Raw genomic sequence first — 16,181 nt, forward strand, 5'->3', positions numbered from 1 at the left:
GCTGCTGTGGCACCTGCACATCACCTGTCCTTGAGTACTCCGTCCTTCCCACAGGATGGCACTCACCGGGGAGCAAAGAGGGCTGCGGGCACCAGCGCGGGATTTATCCTCGAGTTTGTCGGCAAGAGTTCAGCCGGCTCTGAGGCAGGGATTGCATCATGCAGCACCACAGCAGGTCCTGCAGTGATGTTGTCACGCAAACACCAGGAACTCTGGCCTGCGGAATTTTCCTGAAGGACGCTGAAGCTGGAGCTGCCGTCTCATCCCAGCCGTGCACCCCCAGTTCTGCTGCCTGCGGGGGCTGTCGGGGCCGGGCCACAGCCCGCGGTGCCGGGGGTCCGTGCGGGTTTCGGAGGGGCTTCGGGAGCCATCTGCTGTCATCAGCCCAGATTACAGCGAGGGGCACCAGAAAGGCTCCGCTCCCTCCCACCCGCGCACGGACGAGCTTGAGCGCACCTTCCCGGGATGGCTGAGGTTGGAAAAGACCTCCCAGATCATCGAGTCCAACCTGTGACCGATCCCCACCTTGTCAACCTGTCCAGAGCACTGAGTGCCATGTAGAGTCATTCCTTGGACACCTCCAGGGATGGGGACTCCACCACCTCCCTGAGCAGATACTGCCAATGTCTAATCACCCTTTCAGTGAAGAAACTCCTCCTGAGAAAATACCCAAATTTAAATACAAGCAGAAATAAGAGCCCCTCAGGGAGATCACCACCTCACCCAGAAGGACTCGGGGTTCTCCATAGGGAACACAGTGCTTCCAACACATGGAATGACTGCACTTGAGGGTCTGCACTGAGCAGAGATGGCATTCCAGCCCCCCCAAACCCATCGGGCATTAATCCCAGCTCTCACAGGCCCAGGTGGAAGCAGCAGGGCACTCGCCCCCCTGCTCGGAGCTGCAGGGTGCGTGGCAGGGGACGGGGAAGTGCTGGGTGCTCGCAGTGCTTTGGGAACTGTGAGGCTTTGTTCCTCTGCAGGCAGCAGAGTGGCACAGGGCCTGGCATGGCACTGTGCCCGTGTCCCAGCCTGCCGCTGACCCTGGCATGACGAGTGTGCGAGCCACACCAGAGTGTGCAACCCCGGTGGGCTCAGGATGGGGAGGGTGAGAGCCCCAGGGCTTCAGCACGGCGCGTGTGCAAGGCACAGCCTGCCAGCGAGGAGCGTGAGTGTGCAAGGTGAACCCCTCTGCCGGCACCGTGAGCGTGCAGGGCACGTCCTTCTCCAGCACGGTGAGTGTGCAAGGCACGCACAAGGTGTGTGCCGGGTGTGTACAGGGTGTTTGTGTTCCGGGTGTCTGTGTACGGGGTGTCGGTGTCCCAGGTATGTCTGTATTCCAGATGTTTCTCTATCCCAGGTGTTTCTCTATCCCAGTTGTTTCTGTGTCCCAGGTCTTTCTGTGTCCCAGCTATTTCTGTTTTCCAGATGTTTCTGTTTTCCAGATGTTTCTCTATCCCAGGTGTTTCCCTATCCCAGATGTTTCTGTTTTCCAGATGTTTCTCTAGCCCAGATGTTCCTCTATCCCAGATGTTTCTCTATCCTAGCTGTTTCTGTGTCCCAGATGTTTCTCTATCCCAGGTGTTTCCCCTATCCCAAATGTTCCTGTATCCCAGATGTTTCTCTATCCTAGGTGTTTCTCTATCCCAGGTGTTTCTGTTTCTATCCCAGATGTTCCTCTATCCCAGATGTTCCTCTATCCCAGATGTTTCTGTTTCTATCCCAGATGTTTCCCTATCCCAGATGTTTCTGTTTCTATCCCAGATGTTTCCCTATCCCAGGTGTTTCTGTTTTCCAGATGTTTCTCTATCCCAGGTGTTTCTGTGTCCCAGGTGTTTCAGGGCGCCGCGCCCCCCCGGGCCGGCAGGGGGCGCAGGGGCGCGCGGGGCGCAGCGCGCGTGCGCGGGGCGGGGCGGGCGGAAGCGCGGCGGAGGGCGAGGGGCGCCCATGGGGCTCCTTAAAGGCGCCGCCGGCGCGGAGCCGCCTCCCGGTCCCGGAGGGACGCGCCAAGCCTGGCTGGAATGAGCAGGTGGGGCGGAACCCCCGGCACTTCCCCCCCGGCACCCCGTCCCCCACGTCATCTCCCTCGCGGTCCGGCGCGCGTGACCGCTGCCTCAGTTTCCCCCGGTGTCGGGGGTCGTGCGGCTGCGGAGGGCGTGGAGGCGGCCGCAGGGACCCCCGGGCTCGCCTCCCGAGGAGGGGGGCGCGCCCCGAGACTGCCGGGGCTGCAGATCCTGAGAGGTGTAGGGCCAGGGGAGGGGGCTGCATACCCCATACGGTGGAGGGGGCCCAGCCCTGGGCTGGGGGCTCCGAGCTCTGACTGGGGGGGGGGGGGGGGCAAACCCCTCAGGGGGGCTGCAGGATCCAGGTAGGGGGGCAGAAACCGCGTAGGGGTTGGGGCTCCAGCACGGGGGTTCTCCGGGGCAGAGGGCCAGGCTGTCCTGGGGACACAGCAGCGCTGTCCCCCGCTCCTGGGCAGAACGCTCTGTGCCCAGCAGGAGGGGAGCCCGGCGCTGTCCGGGCGCCCCGGGGTGGAAGGGGTGCTCACCTCCCCGCGGCTGGAGCAGCCCGGGGTCAAGGGAGAGGCGGGGATCGGCCGGCAGGATTTCCCTCTGGCTCGGGGCTGCGGCCAGCTGGGCCCTTCCAGCCGGGCAAGAGCCCCTTGAGCTTCCCGCGGGCCCCATCCCTGGGAAGGGTTTGCATCGATCACCTTAAGCCGTATTTGCTTTCCCCCTTGTTGTCCCCATCGTCACCATAGCCAGCCCCACTGACACTCCGGGCGGAGCGGGGCTCTGGGTTTAGGGACATATTTTATCCTGCATGGAAAAAGGAGCAGCTCCCAGCTGAGAGGGGAGCCCGGATACGAACAGGAAGCCCCGGAGGTGCCCCGCTGCCCCAGCCCCCAGCAGAGGGGCTGTGCTGGGGCACGGCACGCGTTAGGAGTGAGTTTATCAGGTGGGGCAGAGCTGGGAGCAAGAGATTTCCCCTGGCTTGCGTCAGGCTGAGCAGGAGGGCTGGGTCACGGGCAGGATCCGGAGGCAGCGCCCTGCCTGTGGCACGGTTTTGCAATGGCTCTGGGGTCTGTGGGGCACGTGCCACGCCGTGATGGGCACGCCAGGGGCCTGTGCCCAAAGAGCACCCAGATCCTGGGGCACTGGAGGGTGTGGGTTCAGGACAGACCCAGCTCCCTGTGGGGCTGGCACGTGTGGCTTCAGGATAGGCCTGTCCCAACTTGCAGCCTTGGTCACCCAACAATTCCAGAGCCCGTAAAGGAGAGATTTATGACTTCTCTGACCTTGCAAATTGATGAGTCAGATGGTGAAGGTTTTTTGCTGCATTCCCAGGCTTTAAAGAACCCTGCAGGTTCCCAAAGCCTGGAAGCTCTCCTGCTAGGGCCCTGTCCCAGCATGATAATCATGCCCAGGCTGCAGCGAGAGGGAGCAGCTGGTGCTGAATGTGCTGAGGGTCATTTCTCCACATCCTTCTGCCTGGGAAGGGTGTGATATCCCCTGCTTCCCGAGGGCAGCACACCAGCCCTGGAGGCTGCAGCCTTGCCAAGCCTCAGCGGGATCAGGCAGGAGGTTTCAGATGCCTAAACCCTTCTTGGGGTTCTTGTTGCAAACTCACGAGGGGGATCTCCCCTTCCCTGGTGTCCTGCCATGGCTGCACTGGGCTCTGCTGCCATCCCAGCCAGAGCTGGGGGGTGGCTGTCACAGTGTGGTCGGTCTTTAGACTTTGTAACTTCCTTTCCTTAATTTCCCGAGTGCAGGGAGGGGGCAGTCCTCCTTCCCCAAGGACATGGAAGGCTGGACTGTCTCCACCTCTCCAGCCAGGCTGGGCCTCCTGCCAGTGTGGGGCCAGGGGGCGTTATCAGGGCTGGGCCAGCCCTGGGAGCCAGTCCTGTCACCCCCCAGGACACCCAGATTATGGGGGGCCCTCGCCTGCCGTGTGCCGCAGCGATAGCACCGCGGGCGTGCGACACCTGTGCTCACGCTGCTGGCCTGGGGATGCTGGGGGGGCTCCCAGGGGACCTTATCCCTGGACAGGGACCCCCCCAGCCTCGAGCATCCCCTGCCGTGCGTTGCAGGGGGACAGTGCCATGGCTGAGAAGATGCCACCGAGCCCCGGCGGGGGCATCACGCCGCTGCAGCAGATGCTGGCCTCAGGGACAGGTGCCATCCTCACCTCCCTCTTCGGTGAGCATGGCAGGGTGGGGGGCTGGCACGGGGGGTGTCAGGGCTAAGGGTGGGCGCCGGGGTGAGGGGCTGGCAGGGGGGGTTGTCAGGGCTAAGGGATGGTGTCTTTTTAGTGACGCCGCTGGACGTGGTGAAGATCCGGCTGCAGGCCCAGAGGACCCCCTTCTCCAAAGGTAACCCCACTCAGGGCAGGGCGGGGGGCTGCAGCCAGTCCCACCAGGGGGGTGTCTCAGCTGGCAGAGCTGGTGGCAGGGATGTCTCTGCTCTGGAGCGCGGGGCCATCGCGAGGTGGCAGGTTACCATGGGCCCCTCATCCTCACGGGCCCGGGGGCCCTGCCGGGGGAGCTGGGCTCCTGCTTGGCTCTGTCCTTCCCCCTCCTGGCAGCCTGGTGCCGAGGGGGTCAGCGCTGTGCCTGGCAGCCCCCAGCCCTCCAGAGGCTCAGCTTGCTGCAGCTGCTGGCTGCTCCCCCACTGCCTTTGTTCCAGTCTCCGTGCTGCTGCCCTTGGGCTCTGCCCCTTCCTGTGGGGTCAGTGGGCTGGGGCTGGCCCCAAGGGACTGGTTTGGTGACAGTAGGAACTGCTTGGGAAGTGGCTGTGGGGGCATGCAGTCACCCATAGAGCTCTCCCCCTGCCCAGCTGGGAGCTGTAGCACCCCAGCCCTGTGTGGTGGCACGTCCCCTGTGTGGTTGCTCAGTGTGTCCCCATTGTGTGTTTCAGTGTTGGCAGCGCAGTCAGTGCCCTGGGGCGCTCAGCCGGCCACATGTGAGTACGCCAGGGGCTCCTGCTGCCAGTGGCTTCACTTTCCCAAGCCTTCATCCTGGTTTGCTTCTCCACTGGCGGTGGCTTGGGCTCCTCTGGCTGTGGGGACATCCCTGCTGACATTGTCCCCAGCCCAGGCTGTCCCTGCACCCCTGCTTCGGGGCTGGCTGTGCCAGATCTGTGGGGATCTGTTGTGCAGCAGGTCTGGCTGTCTGTGATCCCCCTGTCTTGTCACTCTGTCCTGTCGCCACATCAAAGTCCCCCTGGATTTCCACTGCCCAGTGTCCCTTGTGCCTGGCTTGAGAACACAGTGGAGGGGCCAGTGCTGATGTCCCCACTGTGCCAGGGCAGCAGAGCCAAGATCAAGTGAGGCATAAACCCTCTGCCGTTGCTGGCAGTGGGTCCTGCTGCATCCCCATCCCTGCCATGGAGCTGGGTGTCCCCGTGCCCTGGTTCTGGCCATGATCAGACCCTGGAGGGTTGTTCCTCTCCTGGCCTTGGTCTTGGACTGGTGCACACTGGGCTCAAGCACAGAGGGTTTGGCTCCTTCCTGGAAGATGTGACAGCTTTGGGATCAGCTCTGGGCATGGGGCAGAGGGGAAGGGTCTCCTGTGTAATGGCCGTGCCGTTGTTTCCTGCCCCAGGGAAGTGTTTCCTCTACTGCAACGGGCTCATGGACCACCTGTACGTCTGCCAGAACGGCAACGGCTGCACCGCCTGGTACAAGGCCCCCGGCCACTTCACCGGCACGCTGGTAGGAGCTCCAGGCGTGGGCAGGGGCCTCCCCACCCCAGATGGGTGTCAGGGTGTTTTCTGGGGGATTGCTTGTCCTTCTCCCACCTGTGACTCCTGTCCCTGGTGCTCCGCTCTCTCCCCAGGATGCCTTTGTGAAGATCACACGCTATGAGGGCATCAGATCTCTGTGGAGCGGCTTGCCCCCCACCCTGTGAGTTTGGGGATTCTGGCTGCTACCACCTACCCAGGCAAACAGACTTAGGTCCCAAGCCCCCTGCCAGCCCCCAGGGAGGGCATGTGCCCCTCACTGCCCTTCTTCTCCTCGCAGGGTCATGGCCGTGCCAGCCACCGTCATTTACTTCACCACCTATGACCAGCTCCGGGACTACCTGCACGCCCGGATGGGGAGCTGGAACCACTACATCCCCTTGCTGGCTGGGGCCCTCGCCAGGCGTGAGTACCCCTCCTCTCTGGGGTCCCCCCCTGGCAGCAGAGCGTGGCAGGTCTCAGTGCCAGTGCCTGGCTCTCCTGGCGTGGCGCTGATGGCTCTGGGACGGCCGCTGGAGCGGACAGGGCTCATTCCCTTCTGTGTCCCTTCTGTCGCAGTGGGTGCTGTGACAGTCATCAGCCCCCTGGAGCTGATCCGCACCAAGATGCAGTCCCAGCAGCTCAGCTACCGCGAGCTGCGCGTCTGCATCCAGTCAGCAGTGGCCCAGGACGGCTGGCTGTCCCTCTGGAGAGGCTGGGGACCCACCGTGCTGCGGGACGTCCCCTTCTCGGGTATGCCTGGGGGGCACGGGGAGATGGGGGGCCCAGGGCAGCCCTGTGCTGGTGGGGGGGTGCCCAGTGGGTAGCACTGGTGTCTCCTCTCCCCCAGCTCTGTACTGGTTTAACTACGAGCTGGTGAGGACGTGGCTCTGCAGGCAGGCCTGGCTGGACGGGGCCACGTTCATGGTCAGCTTCACATCCGGGGCCATCTCTGGCACGGTGAGTTTGGGACACCGGGGAGGGAGGGAGGAGTGGGGCTGGGATGGTGCTGGGAGGTGGCAACAGAGCTGGCACTGGGCAGGAACCCCACGTCCTGGCTCACCATCCAGTGTCAACCCCACAGGTGGCCGCGGTGCTGACGCTGCCCTTCGACGTGGTCAAAACCCAGCGGCAGATCGAGCTGGGAGACAGTGAGGTGCACCCAGGTGAGGGGCCAGGCTCCAGGCAGGTGCCTGGGGGGGCAACCAGGACTCCCCACGGGTGTCCCCCAACCCTCACCTGCTCCCTTCTCTCCCCACAGTCACAGCCTCCAAGCCTTCCTCCACCTGGCTGCTCATGCAGCGGATCCGCGCCGAGTCTGGCACGCGGGGGCTGTTTGCAGGTGAGGATGTGCCCCGGCCCCGTGCTGGGGTTCCGGGTGCCCTGGTGTCACCCCAGGGCTCACGGCGCTGTCCTTGCAGGGTTCCTGCCCCGCGTCATCAAGGTGGCACCTGCCTGCGCCATCATGATCAGCACCTATGAATTTGGCAAGAGCTTCTTCCAGAAGCTGAACCAGGAGCAGCAGCTGCGGGGATTGTGAGCGGGCCTGGGGCAGGGCTGGATGTGGCCGTGCCCAGGGGACAGTGCCAGCCCTGCTCCTGCCAGGTGTCCCAGGAGCGGCGATCCGCACTCGGCTGTACAGAGCCCAAGTGCCTTCGTTCCTGCTCTGCCTCCCGCTGCCCGCACACGGAGCCAGGGCCAGCCTGGCCCCACTCCCTGTCCCAGCCACTCTGGGGGACATCTGTGCCTGCTGCTGTGACACTGGGGGGGATACGGAGCCCCCCGCACCCATCCCTTGGGGCTGGACAGATGCTGCTGTTGGATTCATGGACACTCTCGCAAGGATGGGGTGTCCCAGGAGACTTGGCCTGGCAGGAGATGGAGCTGGGGCTCTGGCAAGGACCAAACTCCAGACCTCGGGGGCTTCTCTGCCTGCCTGGGCCCCCCAGCCCTGCTCTGTCTGGGGATCTGCCCCCCGACCATCACTCACACACAGCCTCGCCTTGCTGGCTCTGCATGGCATGGGGACACGTCAGGACCCTCTCCCCGCCTCTGGACCTCTCCTCCCACTCGGGATGTCACCATCCCCGTCAGACCCTGCGTTGGACAGACCCTGTGTGGGGTCAGACCTCACTGCTGCTCTGGGGGGCCACTGTGGCACCCCTGCCCCATCCTTTCACTGCAGGGGCCTGCCCCAGCTCTGCGGGCACTGCCCCCGTTACCCCGGGACTCATGGAGGGAATTTCTCCTAATTTCTTAAATAAAATAATTGTCTCTTAGTGGAAGGATTTCTCTCTGTGTGCTGGGGGGGCTGTAGAGACACCCGTGGGGTGATGGCCCTGTTGTGTGGGCACAGTCCTGTCACCCACAGGGTCCCTGCTGGGCATTCACTGGGGGTTAGGGGACCCCAGGGCCACCATCCTCCCCCCGGCAGCCCCTGCTGCTGATGGGCACGGGGCTGGCACAGCCTTGGTTACCTGCTGTGGCCCAAAGGAGCTCTCCCTGCCCAGAGGGGCTGGAGGAGGCTCACTGAGTGCCCCAGCATCCTTGCCTGGGGCAGGACCTTGTGGCAGGGGGCCACGAGGGGTCTGTTCCCTGCTGGGGAGGTGGGTGACAGGCCAGCTCTGCTTGCTGCGTTTATTGATTCCTTTTGCTTCAACAAGGCAGATGGGGCTGAAATAAAAACCAAAATCACCCAAAACAACCCAAAACCCAGGGGAGGAAGAGGGAGGAAGAGTCCTCCCCCTGTTGTGGGGATACTGCTGCAAGGGGGGACAGGCAGCCCCTCCCCAGTGCAGGGGAGCTGGGGGACACCAGGCAGGCACAGCCCGGGAGGGCACCAAGGGCTGAGCAGGACGGACAGCGGGGCCACGCCAGACCCTCACCCCGGGAAGGGGCCTGGCCCCAACCCCCCCTTGCTCCCCAGCAGCTGTCACTCCCCGTGTCCCCCCCACCGTGGCACAGTTCATTCCCCCAGTCCTGCACCCCCCATCCCAACAGGTCCGTGTCTCCAGCCGGGGTCCAGGCTGGGGGGGGCCGAGGCGCAGCCGGGGTGGGGTCTCAAGATGGGGAGGGGGATGTCTGTCCCCAGCCTCCCCGGTGGGATCGGCGAGTCCCTCGTTGGTCCCGGGGTGGCGAGGGGGCCCGAGCTCAGTCAGTCCTGTGCCATCACACTGGGCCGGGGGGCGGCGCGGGGGCCGGGGGTCTCAGCTGGGGCTGCGGGTCGGGCTGGCTTCCGTGCTGTCGCTCACCAGGCACTCGTTGGACTTGAGGCTGGCCAGGGACTTGCAGCTGGGCAGGGAGGCCAGGGAGCCGCAGAGCCCCAGCATGGAGGGCGTGGGGTCCTTCCCTGCGGGCAGAGAGGGGCGTCACAGGGGGCTCGGCCTCGTGTCCCAGCCCTGCCACCCCGGGGGGACAGGGACCACCTCTCCGGGGGCGACCTGGCTTCCCTGCACTGCTGGGGCAGCATTCCAACCATGAGGAGGGGGCTGCTGGTGGGTCCTGACACCTGGGTGCATGTGGGGAGACGTGCTGAGCCCCGGGGGCACCCTATGGTGGGTGGGGGGGTCTTACCCAAGGGCCCCCAGGGCTCCCCTTCGCGCTTGCCCTCGCCCAGGCGCTGGGAGTCGGAGCTGAGGCTGTTCTCGGCCGAGAGCTGGTCGGTGCTCACGAAGCTGTGCCTGCAGAGGGACAGCTCTGAGCCCCCTGGGGCTGGCACAGCCCTTCTGCCCCTCCCACACCTCGTGTCCCCCCCGGGGTAAGGCAGGGTGCTTCGGCAGGTCTCTGCCCCCACGGTGAGCTTGCCTTCTGTAGAGTTTGCTGTCCGAGCCGCTCTCGTTGCCATTGAGGGTTCCCAGGGAGGGCCACTGGTTGACCAGGGGTGTCACCATCTCCTTGGAGAGCTGGGCCAGCTGTGGGTTCTCGCAGGGGATCAGCCCCGTCCTGCAACAAAGGCAGGTGCTCAGCACCTGGCACAGCCACCAGTGCTGGGGAGCTGCCAGGTGACACGGCCCACGGGACATGTGGGACACTGGGGACACCCAGGGCCTGTGGGGCAGCCTGGCTCCAGGGACCCCCAGCCCCCCGAGCCCCCTGGCAGTGGCAGTGGGTCCCCACTCACAGCTGCTCCTGCAGCTCCAGGATGACGCCCTCCAGCTCCCTCTTCTCCAGCTGGTTCTGCACCATCACCTCCTCCAGCCGGAGCTTCAGCCGCTTGTTCTCCGCCTCCAGGTCCTTCAGCTGCGACTCCCGCAGCCGCACCAGCTCCTCCAGGTACCCCTGTGTGAGGCCACCGTCAGTGGTGCGCCCCTGCCACCTACCCAATGTCCCCAGGGCTGTCCAGAGTGACAGTGAGCGGGCTGGGTCACCGCAGCAGCAGGATGAAGGGCTGAGGGTACCACTGGGCTGTGGGAGCGGGGATGCAGAGGCAGAGATGCTCCAGGCTGGAGCATCCTGGGGAAGTTGATACCCCGACAGGCCCAGCCTGTCTCCTGGTACCTTTTGGGCGTAAACAATGCGGAATTTCTGCTCCATCTTGCGCCACTTGTTGTACCAGCTGTCCTCGTCGGTGACCAGGGGCAGGTAGGGGTGTTCAGGTGAGCTGTCCTCGCTTGTGCTGCTCTCCACACTGCCCCGCTCCTCCTCCTCACTCAGGTAGTCATAGCTGGGGGGTGTGGGGGCTCAGCAGGGGCTGTCAGGGGTTCAGGGAGCCCCATCGTGGTGCTGGGGGAGAGACGGGGGGGATCCCCACCCCGAAGGGCACCCCAGCTCCTACCTCTGTGTGAACTTCAGGTAGGGCGTGTAGTCAATGACCACGGGCGTTTTACCGTCCATCACCTCTCCCTTCAGGCAGAAGCTGAGCAGAGGCAGCAGGAGAAGAAAGTCAGGGAGCCCTGAGGTTGTCAGTCGGGGCCTGTGTCCCACTGTGTCACCTGTCCCTACCTGAAGTCGATGGCGCTGAGCCCGATGAGCATCCCCGTGAGCACCGTGGACTCCTCCCGCAGCATGATGGCCCCGTCATCGTAAAACCGCCTGTGGGGAAACACGTGGCTGGATGTGCCCCCCCCCAGCACCCCAAAACCCACCCTGGCACCCCCAAAACCCATCCCAGCACACCCACACACCCTGGTCCAGGTGTGGCCATGGCCGGCAGGGCCGGGCGCTGCTCACCTGGTGGTCCGAGTGTCCCGCAGGGCCGTGGAGATGTACTCGGACATTCTCTTCTCCATCAGCGCCACACGGATCCAGGCCCGGCCCTGCGAGGCAGCGCCCCGGGCACTCCTGAGGATGGGGGCTGCCTCGGGGGGTCCCCACATTCCCACCCACCCCCAGCACTCCGGGCAGCAGCTGGAGGTCCCCACACAGGAGTGGCTTTCAGCCCGTTTTTCGGTGCCGTGGGGACCCACAGCTGCTGTTGTGTCCCATGGGGCCCTGTGGTGTGGGATGGAGCTGCAGGAGGGCAGGGGCGAGGGAGCAAGGAGGGGGCACAGAGGGGTGGGGATGGGGATGGGGATGTAAATATGTAAATGGAGTGGGATGGGGTGGGATGGGGTGGGATGGGATGGGATGGGATGGGATGGGATGGGATGGGATGGGATGGGACAGGAATGTAAATGGGCCCATGTACCAGGGTCAGGGTGGAGTGAATGGAAACAGGGACAGGCATAGAAATGGGGATGGGGATGGGGACAGGGACAGAGACAGGGACAGGACTGGTTCCTTCCTGACCTTGGCCCTGGAGGTGCTGATGTTCTCCATGTTCTCGATGCTGCTGACGCAGTTGTTGGGGACCTTGCTGCAGGCCAGGCGGATGTAATCCCAAAACCCACGCTGTCCATCAGAGCTGAACCAGCTGACAGGGCCTGCGGGCACCGACGGGCTGGCTCAGGGGCTGCTGTGCCAGCAAAGCCCCTCCACCAAAGCTGGACACGCTTCCTGTGCATCCCCATCTGCCACGGGACACGGGGATGGGGACAGGGGCGGTCCTGGGAGCCACCATTACCTTTGAAGCGGTGGCTGAGGATCTGCTCGAGGATGGCAGCGAAGTTCACGAACTCCTCGGAGGAGTCGTCGATGGGATCCGCCGTGTACTTCTCCAGAAGGGTTTTCACCGAGAACCTGGCAAGGGGACGGGCGTCACGGCCGGGAGGGGACGCGCACCCGGCGCCCTCCTCCAGCCCTGCCACACGTGAGCCTTTAGCACCGGAGCAAAGCGCTTTTCCAGCTGTTGGCTCCCGCTCCCGGCAGCGGGAAGAGGGCGTCGGGCTGGGCTGTGGCTCGGTGACCCCCTTGTCCCCGCGTCCCCAGGGGCCCTGAGGGGCGGCCGCTGCTCCCCGCTGTGCAAGTGGCCAGGAAGGGCGAACAAAGGCCCCCTTCCTCCCGGCCGTGCGCAGGCGGTGATGGCTTCCCCTTCCGCCCGGCCGCTCGTGCTCGGGGCACAGCGACGCCGAAGACACGGACACGGACCCGCCGAGCCCGGCAGGGCAGGGCGGGACGGGGCAGGTGTTTGCCTGGGGGGGCACCGCCCCGTCTGTGGGGTCTGTGGGGTCACAGCTGCCTGGGGGGACCCCCGTGACAGCAGGTGGAGGGTGTCCCATCGTGGTACTGAGGTCTGGAGGTGCCTCACGGCGCAGCGGTGAGGGCTGGAGGCATCCTGGTGGACATCCAGAGGGTCTCCATGTCGTGGCAATGGGGTCTTTAGATGCCTCATGCCATGGCAAGGAGATCCATTGGTTCCCCATGTCATGGCAGTGGGGGCTGGAGGTGCCCCGTGCCACGCTGAGGAGCCCTGGGGGTCCCCAGACCCCAACGTGAGGCCCTGGGGGTCCCTGCCAGGTTGCCCAGGCCCTGGTACCTCCCACATCCCCCCAGCCCTGGGCCAGGCTCCAGCACTGTCAGCACCAGCAGCCCCTCACCAGGCCCCCGGGGGTGTCACCCCACCCCTGCAGCCCCGGCAGGAGCCACCAGCCCCCCCGCACCCCGTCCCTGCACCCCATTCCTGCTCCCCCATCCCGGTCCAGCCGGGAGTCTCCATGACAACGCTCATCCTCCATCCTTCATCCCCCCCATCCCCGCCGCTCCGGGGCCCTGACGTCACTTCCTGGGCCCCCGCCCGCATGGGGGTCCCCAAACCCAGCCCCCCCCCCCGCACCCCGCTACCCCCAGCACCCCCCTCACCCTCCGCTCCCCCCTGCATCCCCCCGCCGCCCCCAGCGGCCCCCGACACCCACGCACCGGCCGCCTCCATGTTGTCACTGTGTCCCCCGCCCCCCGTCTCCCCCTTCGCGACCCCCCCCCGAGCCCCTGTAGATCCCCGCAGCCCCCCCGGAGCCCCCCGGAACCCCCTGGAACCCCCGCAGCCCCGGCCCCACCGCCCGCAGCCCCGCGGCCCCGCAGCTCCGCGCCCCCCCCCCCCGCCTTTCCCGCATCCCCATCCTTCTCCTCCCCCCTCCAAACCTGAATTTCCCCCCTCAAAAAGCGACTGCAGCAACAACAAATCCCCCCAAAGGGTGAAGGGGCGGCGGGGGGGGGAGGGAGGGATGAACCCCCCCACCCTCCTCCCCACCACGGCCCCTCCCCGCCCCCCATCTCCTCCATCCCCACCGGCGGTGGTCGCTTCTCCCTCCCTCCCCCCCGGCTCCTCTCCCCCCTCACCCCCATTTTGCGGCGCCCCCCCCGGGCTGCCCCCCCACCTGCAGACGGTGATGAGGTTTTTCCTCTCCACGGCGATGTTCCTGGAGGAAGCTTTCTTGGAGGAGAGCCCCAGAGCCATGGCAGCCGGCACCCAGCTCGCTTCCATCCAGCGGCCCAGACGCCACGGCCACGGGCGATGCCCCTTCCCCCCGTGGGGACCCCCCCACCCCACGGCCGCGGCCCCCCGCACCGCGCAGGCTTTGCTCCGCCGATGCCCACGCCACGGGCCGTGCGCCGCCCCCCCCCCCCCCCCAAAGGGATGCTCTCCCCGCCCCCGGCCCCCCAAATCTCTCTCCGGGGGATGGGGGGGGGGGGGGCAGAAGAAAGAGGGGAGGGCCGGGGTCCCCCGGGGGGTCCCCACCTGTCCCTCCCGACGTGACGTGCCACTGCTGCGGGACCCCGTGGGTAAAGCCGCGGGGAGGGGGCAGCCCCCGAGGTTTTGGTGGGGGGGGGTCTTTTGCCCACCCCAGGCTCAGATCACCACCCCCTGCCTTGCCCTGCCTCGATCCCCTTTTTGGGGGGCTGAGCATCACCCCCCCACACCCCCCGCGGCGTCTGCGGGGGGCGAGGGACCCCCTTCACCGGGGGGCTGACTGTGCTGAGGGGCAACCCTGCCCCCCCTCACCCTGTCTTTCACTGTGCCTCAGTTTCCCCGTTGTTGTGACAGAGAAATCGGGAGCGGGGGGAGCCTGGTGAATCCCACAGCACCCACATAAACCTCCACAGCCCCCAGATAAATCAGAGCCACCCTCAGCACGCAGACATTCCCCGTGGGGACATGTGTCACCTCCCTGTGCCCACCGGGGCACCACACACCCGCTCTGCCCCTGCCAAGGGGGCCTCAGCCGACAGAACCCATCGGGGGGGACAGGTGGGCACAGTGCGGGGAGGGACCCCCAAAATCCCCAAGGCTGTGCAGGGAGGGGAGCCCTCGGCAGCACCCAGATAAGGCCGGGGGCCGTTATCGGGACACCCAGTCCCAGCACCACCCCCCTCCGCCCACCCTGGGTGCCACCAGGTCCCCAAAGTGTGCAGCTGAGTCCCCAGCCTGGATGGGCCCCCAGGCTGGTCTGGCACAGTGGGGACAGCTCCGGGGCCACCTCATTGCTGGGGGGACCCTGTGGGAGCCCCCAGGTACGGGGGCTGGGACGGGACTGTGTGTGAGCACAGGGGTGTGTGTGTGTGTGTGTGTGCGTGTGCGTGTGCGTGCAAGGCCTCACCCCTGCCCTGGGATTGGGATTTTGGGGCCGAGATCCTTTTAGAAAGGCTGTAAGTGCAGAGACACTCACGTGTGTGTGTGTGTGTGTGTGCGCACACGTCCACAGGTGTGAGCACAGGTGCGCACACACACACAGGGACGAGCGCCACTCACACTCACACACACACACACACACACACACACACACACACACGTGTGCCCGTGGGTGGGCATCAACGCAGGCACAGGCACCCCTGCCCCCCTCCAGGGCATCCCACCCCTCTCCAGGGCACCCCAGTGACACCAATCCCATGGCACTGATGGACACCCCGTCCCCGTGCCCCCCCCCGCGCCTCCTCCCCGGGGAACCTCCCCAGGAACCCCCTTTTTTTTTTCAATTTTTTTTTTTTTTTTAAAGAGAACACCCCAACCCCACGGAAAGGCGGGGGGGGGGGAAAGGGACAACCGGGGGGATCCCGAGGATTCCCTGCGGGGAAACCCGGAGGTAAACAAGACTGGGGGGACGAGGGGGGGGCAGCGGGAGCAGGTCCCGGGGTGCCGGGCTGGGTGAGGGACGGGAGGACTGCGGGGCGCAGGCGGGGCTCAGCCGGGGCGCAGCTTTTGCAGATGTTGCACCCCGATAACCTTGTTTTTACGGGGGGGCCGGTGGGGGGGGGGGGGGGCCGGGTGAGCCCGAGTGGGGCAAGATTAGGGAGGTGAGCGTGACTCGGGCATTGGCGTCTCACACCCCGGGCGGCCGCAGAGAGAGCGCCGCAGGGGCGTCGGAGGCACCCCAGGGGTAGGTGCGGGGTCACCTCGGGGTGTCCCCGGGGCTGCGAGGGGGAAGACGGGGTGGGCGGGGGGATGGCGGCGCTGGGAGGGCACCCTGGGCTGCCCCCGGGGCTGTCAGGGGGGCTCTTGGGGTGGGAGGTGCTGTGGGGTGGGGATATGGCTCCATAGGGAGCCACCAGAGGGGTCCCAGCCGTGCCTGTGGACGGCCTGGGATGTTTGGGCTCCGTGCTGAGCCGTGCTGGGCACCTGCTGGATGAGAGATCCCGGCCGTGCTGCGCGGGTGGCCTGGGATGTATGGACTCCATAGGGAGCCACGGGGTTGTACCCACGGAGGGAAGGAGCAGTCCCACGTTGCGTGCGTGTTTTGGGATGTGCTGACTCCAGACGGAGCCGAGGGAGGAGGCAGGAGGGATCCCGGCCGTGCCTCATGGAGGGAGTGGGATGTGGGGGCTCTGCAGAGCCGCGGTGGCTGCAGGAAGGATCCCGGTGACCGTGCGGGGACGGCGCGGGGTGTGCGGGCTCCGTGCTGAGCCGTGCGGGGTATTTGGTGCGGGAGGTGCGAGCCCAGTCCTGAGCGTGGCAGGGGACGCGTGGACCCCATGGGGGGACCCCAGCCGTGGCTGCTGGGGGATGTATGGACCCCATGGGGTTGTACCCACCGAGAGGGGACCCCAGCCGTGCCCTGGCTGCTGGGGGATGTGTGGACCCCGTCCATGGGGACGGCGCTGTGGGGCTGTGGGCTCCATCCCACGCACACGATGTGGGACGGGGGACCCGGGGGT

General features: G+C 65.9%; 2 protein-coding genes across 6 annotated transcripts; one reads left to right on the forward strand and one right to left on the reverse strand.

Moving 5' to 3' along the window:
• The first annotated feature begins 73 nt into the window (after window positions 1-73).
• Window positions 74-7,996, forward strand: SLC25A39 (solute carrier family 25 member 39). 3 transcript variants are annotated; one of them, XM_053965067.1, is made up of 13 exons: window positions 74-909; window positions 984-1,235; window positions 4,088-4,196; window positions 4,310-4,369; window positions 4,914-4,958; window positions 5,600-5,709; window positions 5,834-5,901; window positions 6,019-6,143; window positions 6,297-6,470; window positions 6,568-6,677; window positions 6,802-6,883; window positions 6,979-7,059; window positions 7,139-7,996. In XM_053965067.1, exons 3-13 carry the CDS (start codon window positions 4,100-4,102, stop codon window positions 7,255-7,257), a joined length of 1,071 nt encoding a protein of 356 aa, XP_053821042.1. In that variant the 5' UTR covers window positions 74-909; window positions 984-1,235; window positions 4,088-4,099; the 3' UTR covers window positions 7,258-7,996. The 3 variants fall into 3 exon arrangements, with proteins under 3 accessions (XP_053821042.1, XP_053821043.1, XP_053821044.1); XM_053965069.1 differs by lacking the exons at window positions 74-909; window positions 984-1,235 and adding an exon at window positions 1,923-2,029; XM_053965068.1 differs by lacking the exon at window positions 4,914-4,958 and having other exon boundaries at window positions 74-1,235.
• Window positions 7,997-8,340: 344 nt separating this feature from the next.
• RUNDC3A (RUN domain containing 3A) lies at window positions 8,341-13,561 on the reverse strand. Of its 3 annotated transcripts, XM_053965053.1 has the most exons (11): window positions 13,409-13,561; window positions 11,719-11,834; window positions 11,445-11,578; window positions 10,887-10,972; window positions 10,659-10,748; window positions 10,492-10,572; window positions 10,215-10,380; window positions 9,838-9,995; window positions 9,522-9,659; window positions 9,291-9,397; window positions 8,341-9,066 (listed from the first exon to the last, which is right to left on the reverse strand). In XM_053965053.1, exons 1-11 carry the CDS (start codon window positions 13,513-13,515, stop codon window positions 8,924-8,926), a joined length of 1,326 nt encoding a protein of 441 aa, XP_053821028.1. In that variant the 5' UTR covers window positions 13,516-13,561; the 3' UTR covers window positions 8,341-8,923. The 3 variants fall into 3 exon arrangements, with proteins under 3 accessions (XP_053821028.1, XP_053821026.1, XP_053821027.1); XM_053965051.1 differs by lacking the exon at window positions 13,409-13,561 and having other exon boundaries at window positions 11,719-12,602; XM_053965052.1 differs by lacking the exons at window positions 9,291-9,397; window positions 13,409-13,561 and having other exon boundaries at window positions 11,719-12,603.
• Between the last annotated feature and the right edge of the window lie 2,620 nt (window positions 13,562-16,181).

This window comes from Vidua chalybeata, chromosome 26 (genome assembly GCF_026979565.1).
Source record: "Vidua chalybeata isolate OUT-0048 chromosome 26, bVidCha1 merged haplotype, whole genome shotgun sequence".
Lineage (NCBI taxonomy): Eukaryota > Metazoa > Chordata > Aves > Passeriformes > Viduidae > Vidua > Vidua chalybeata.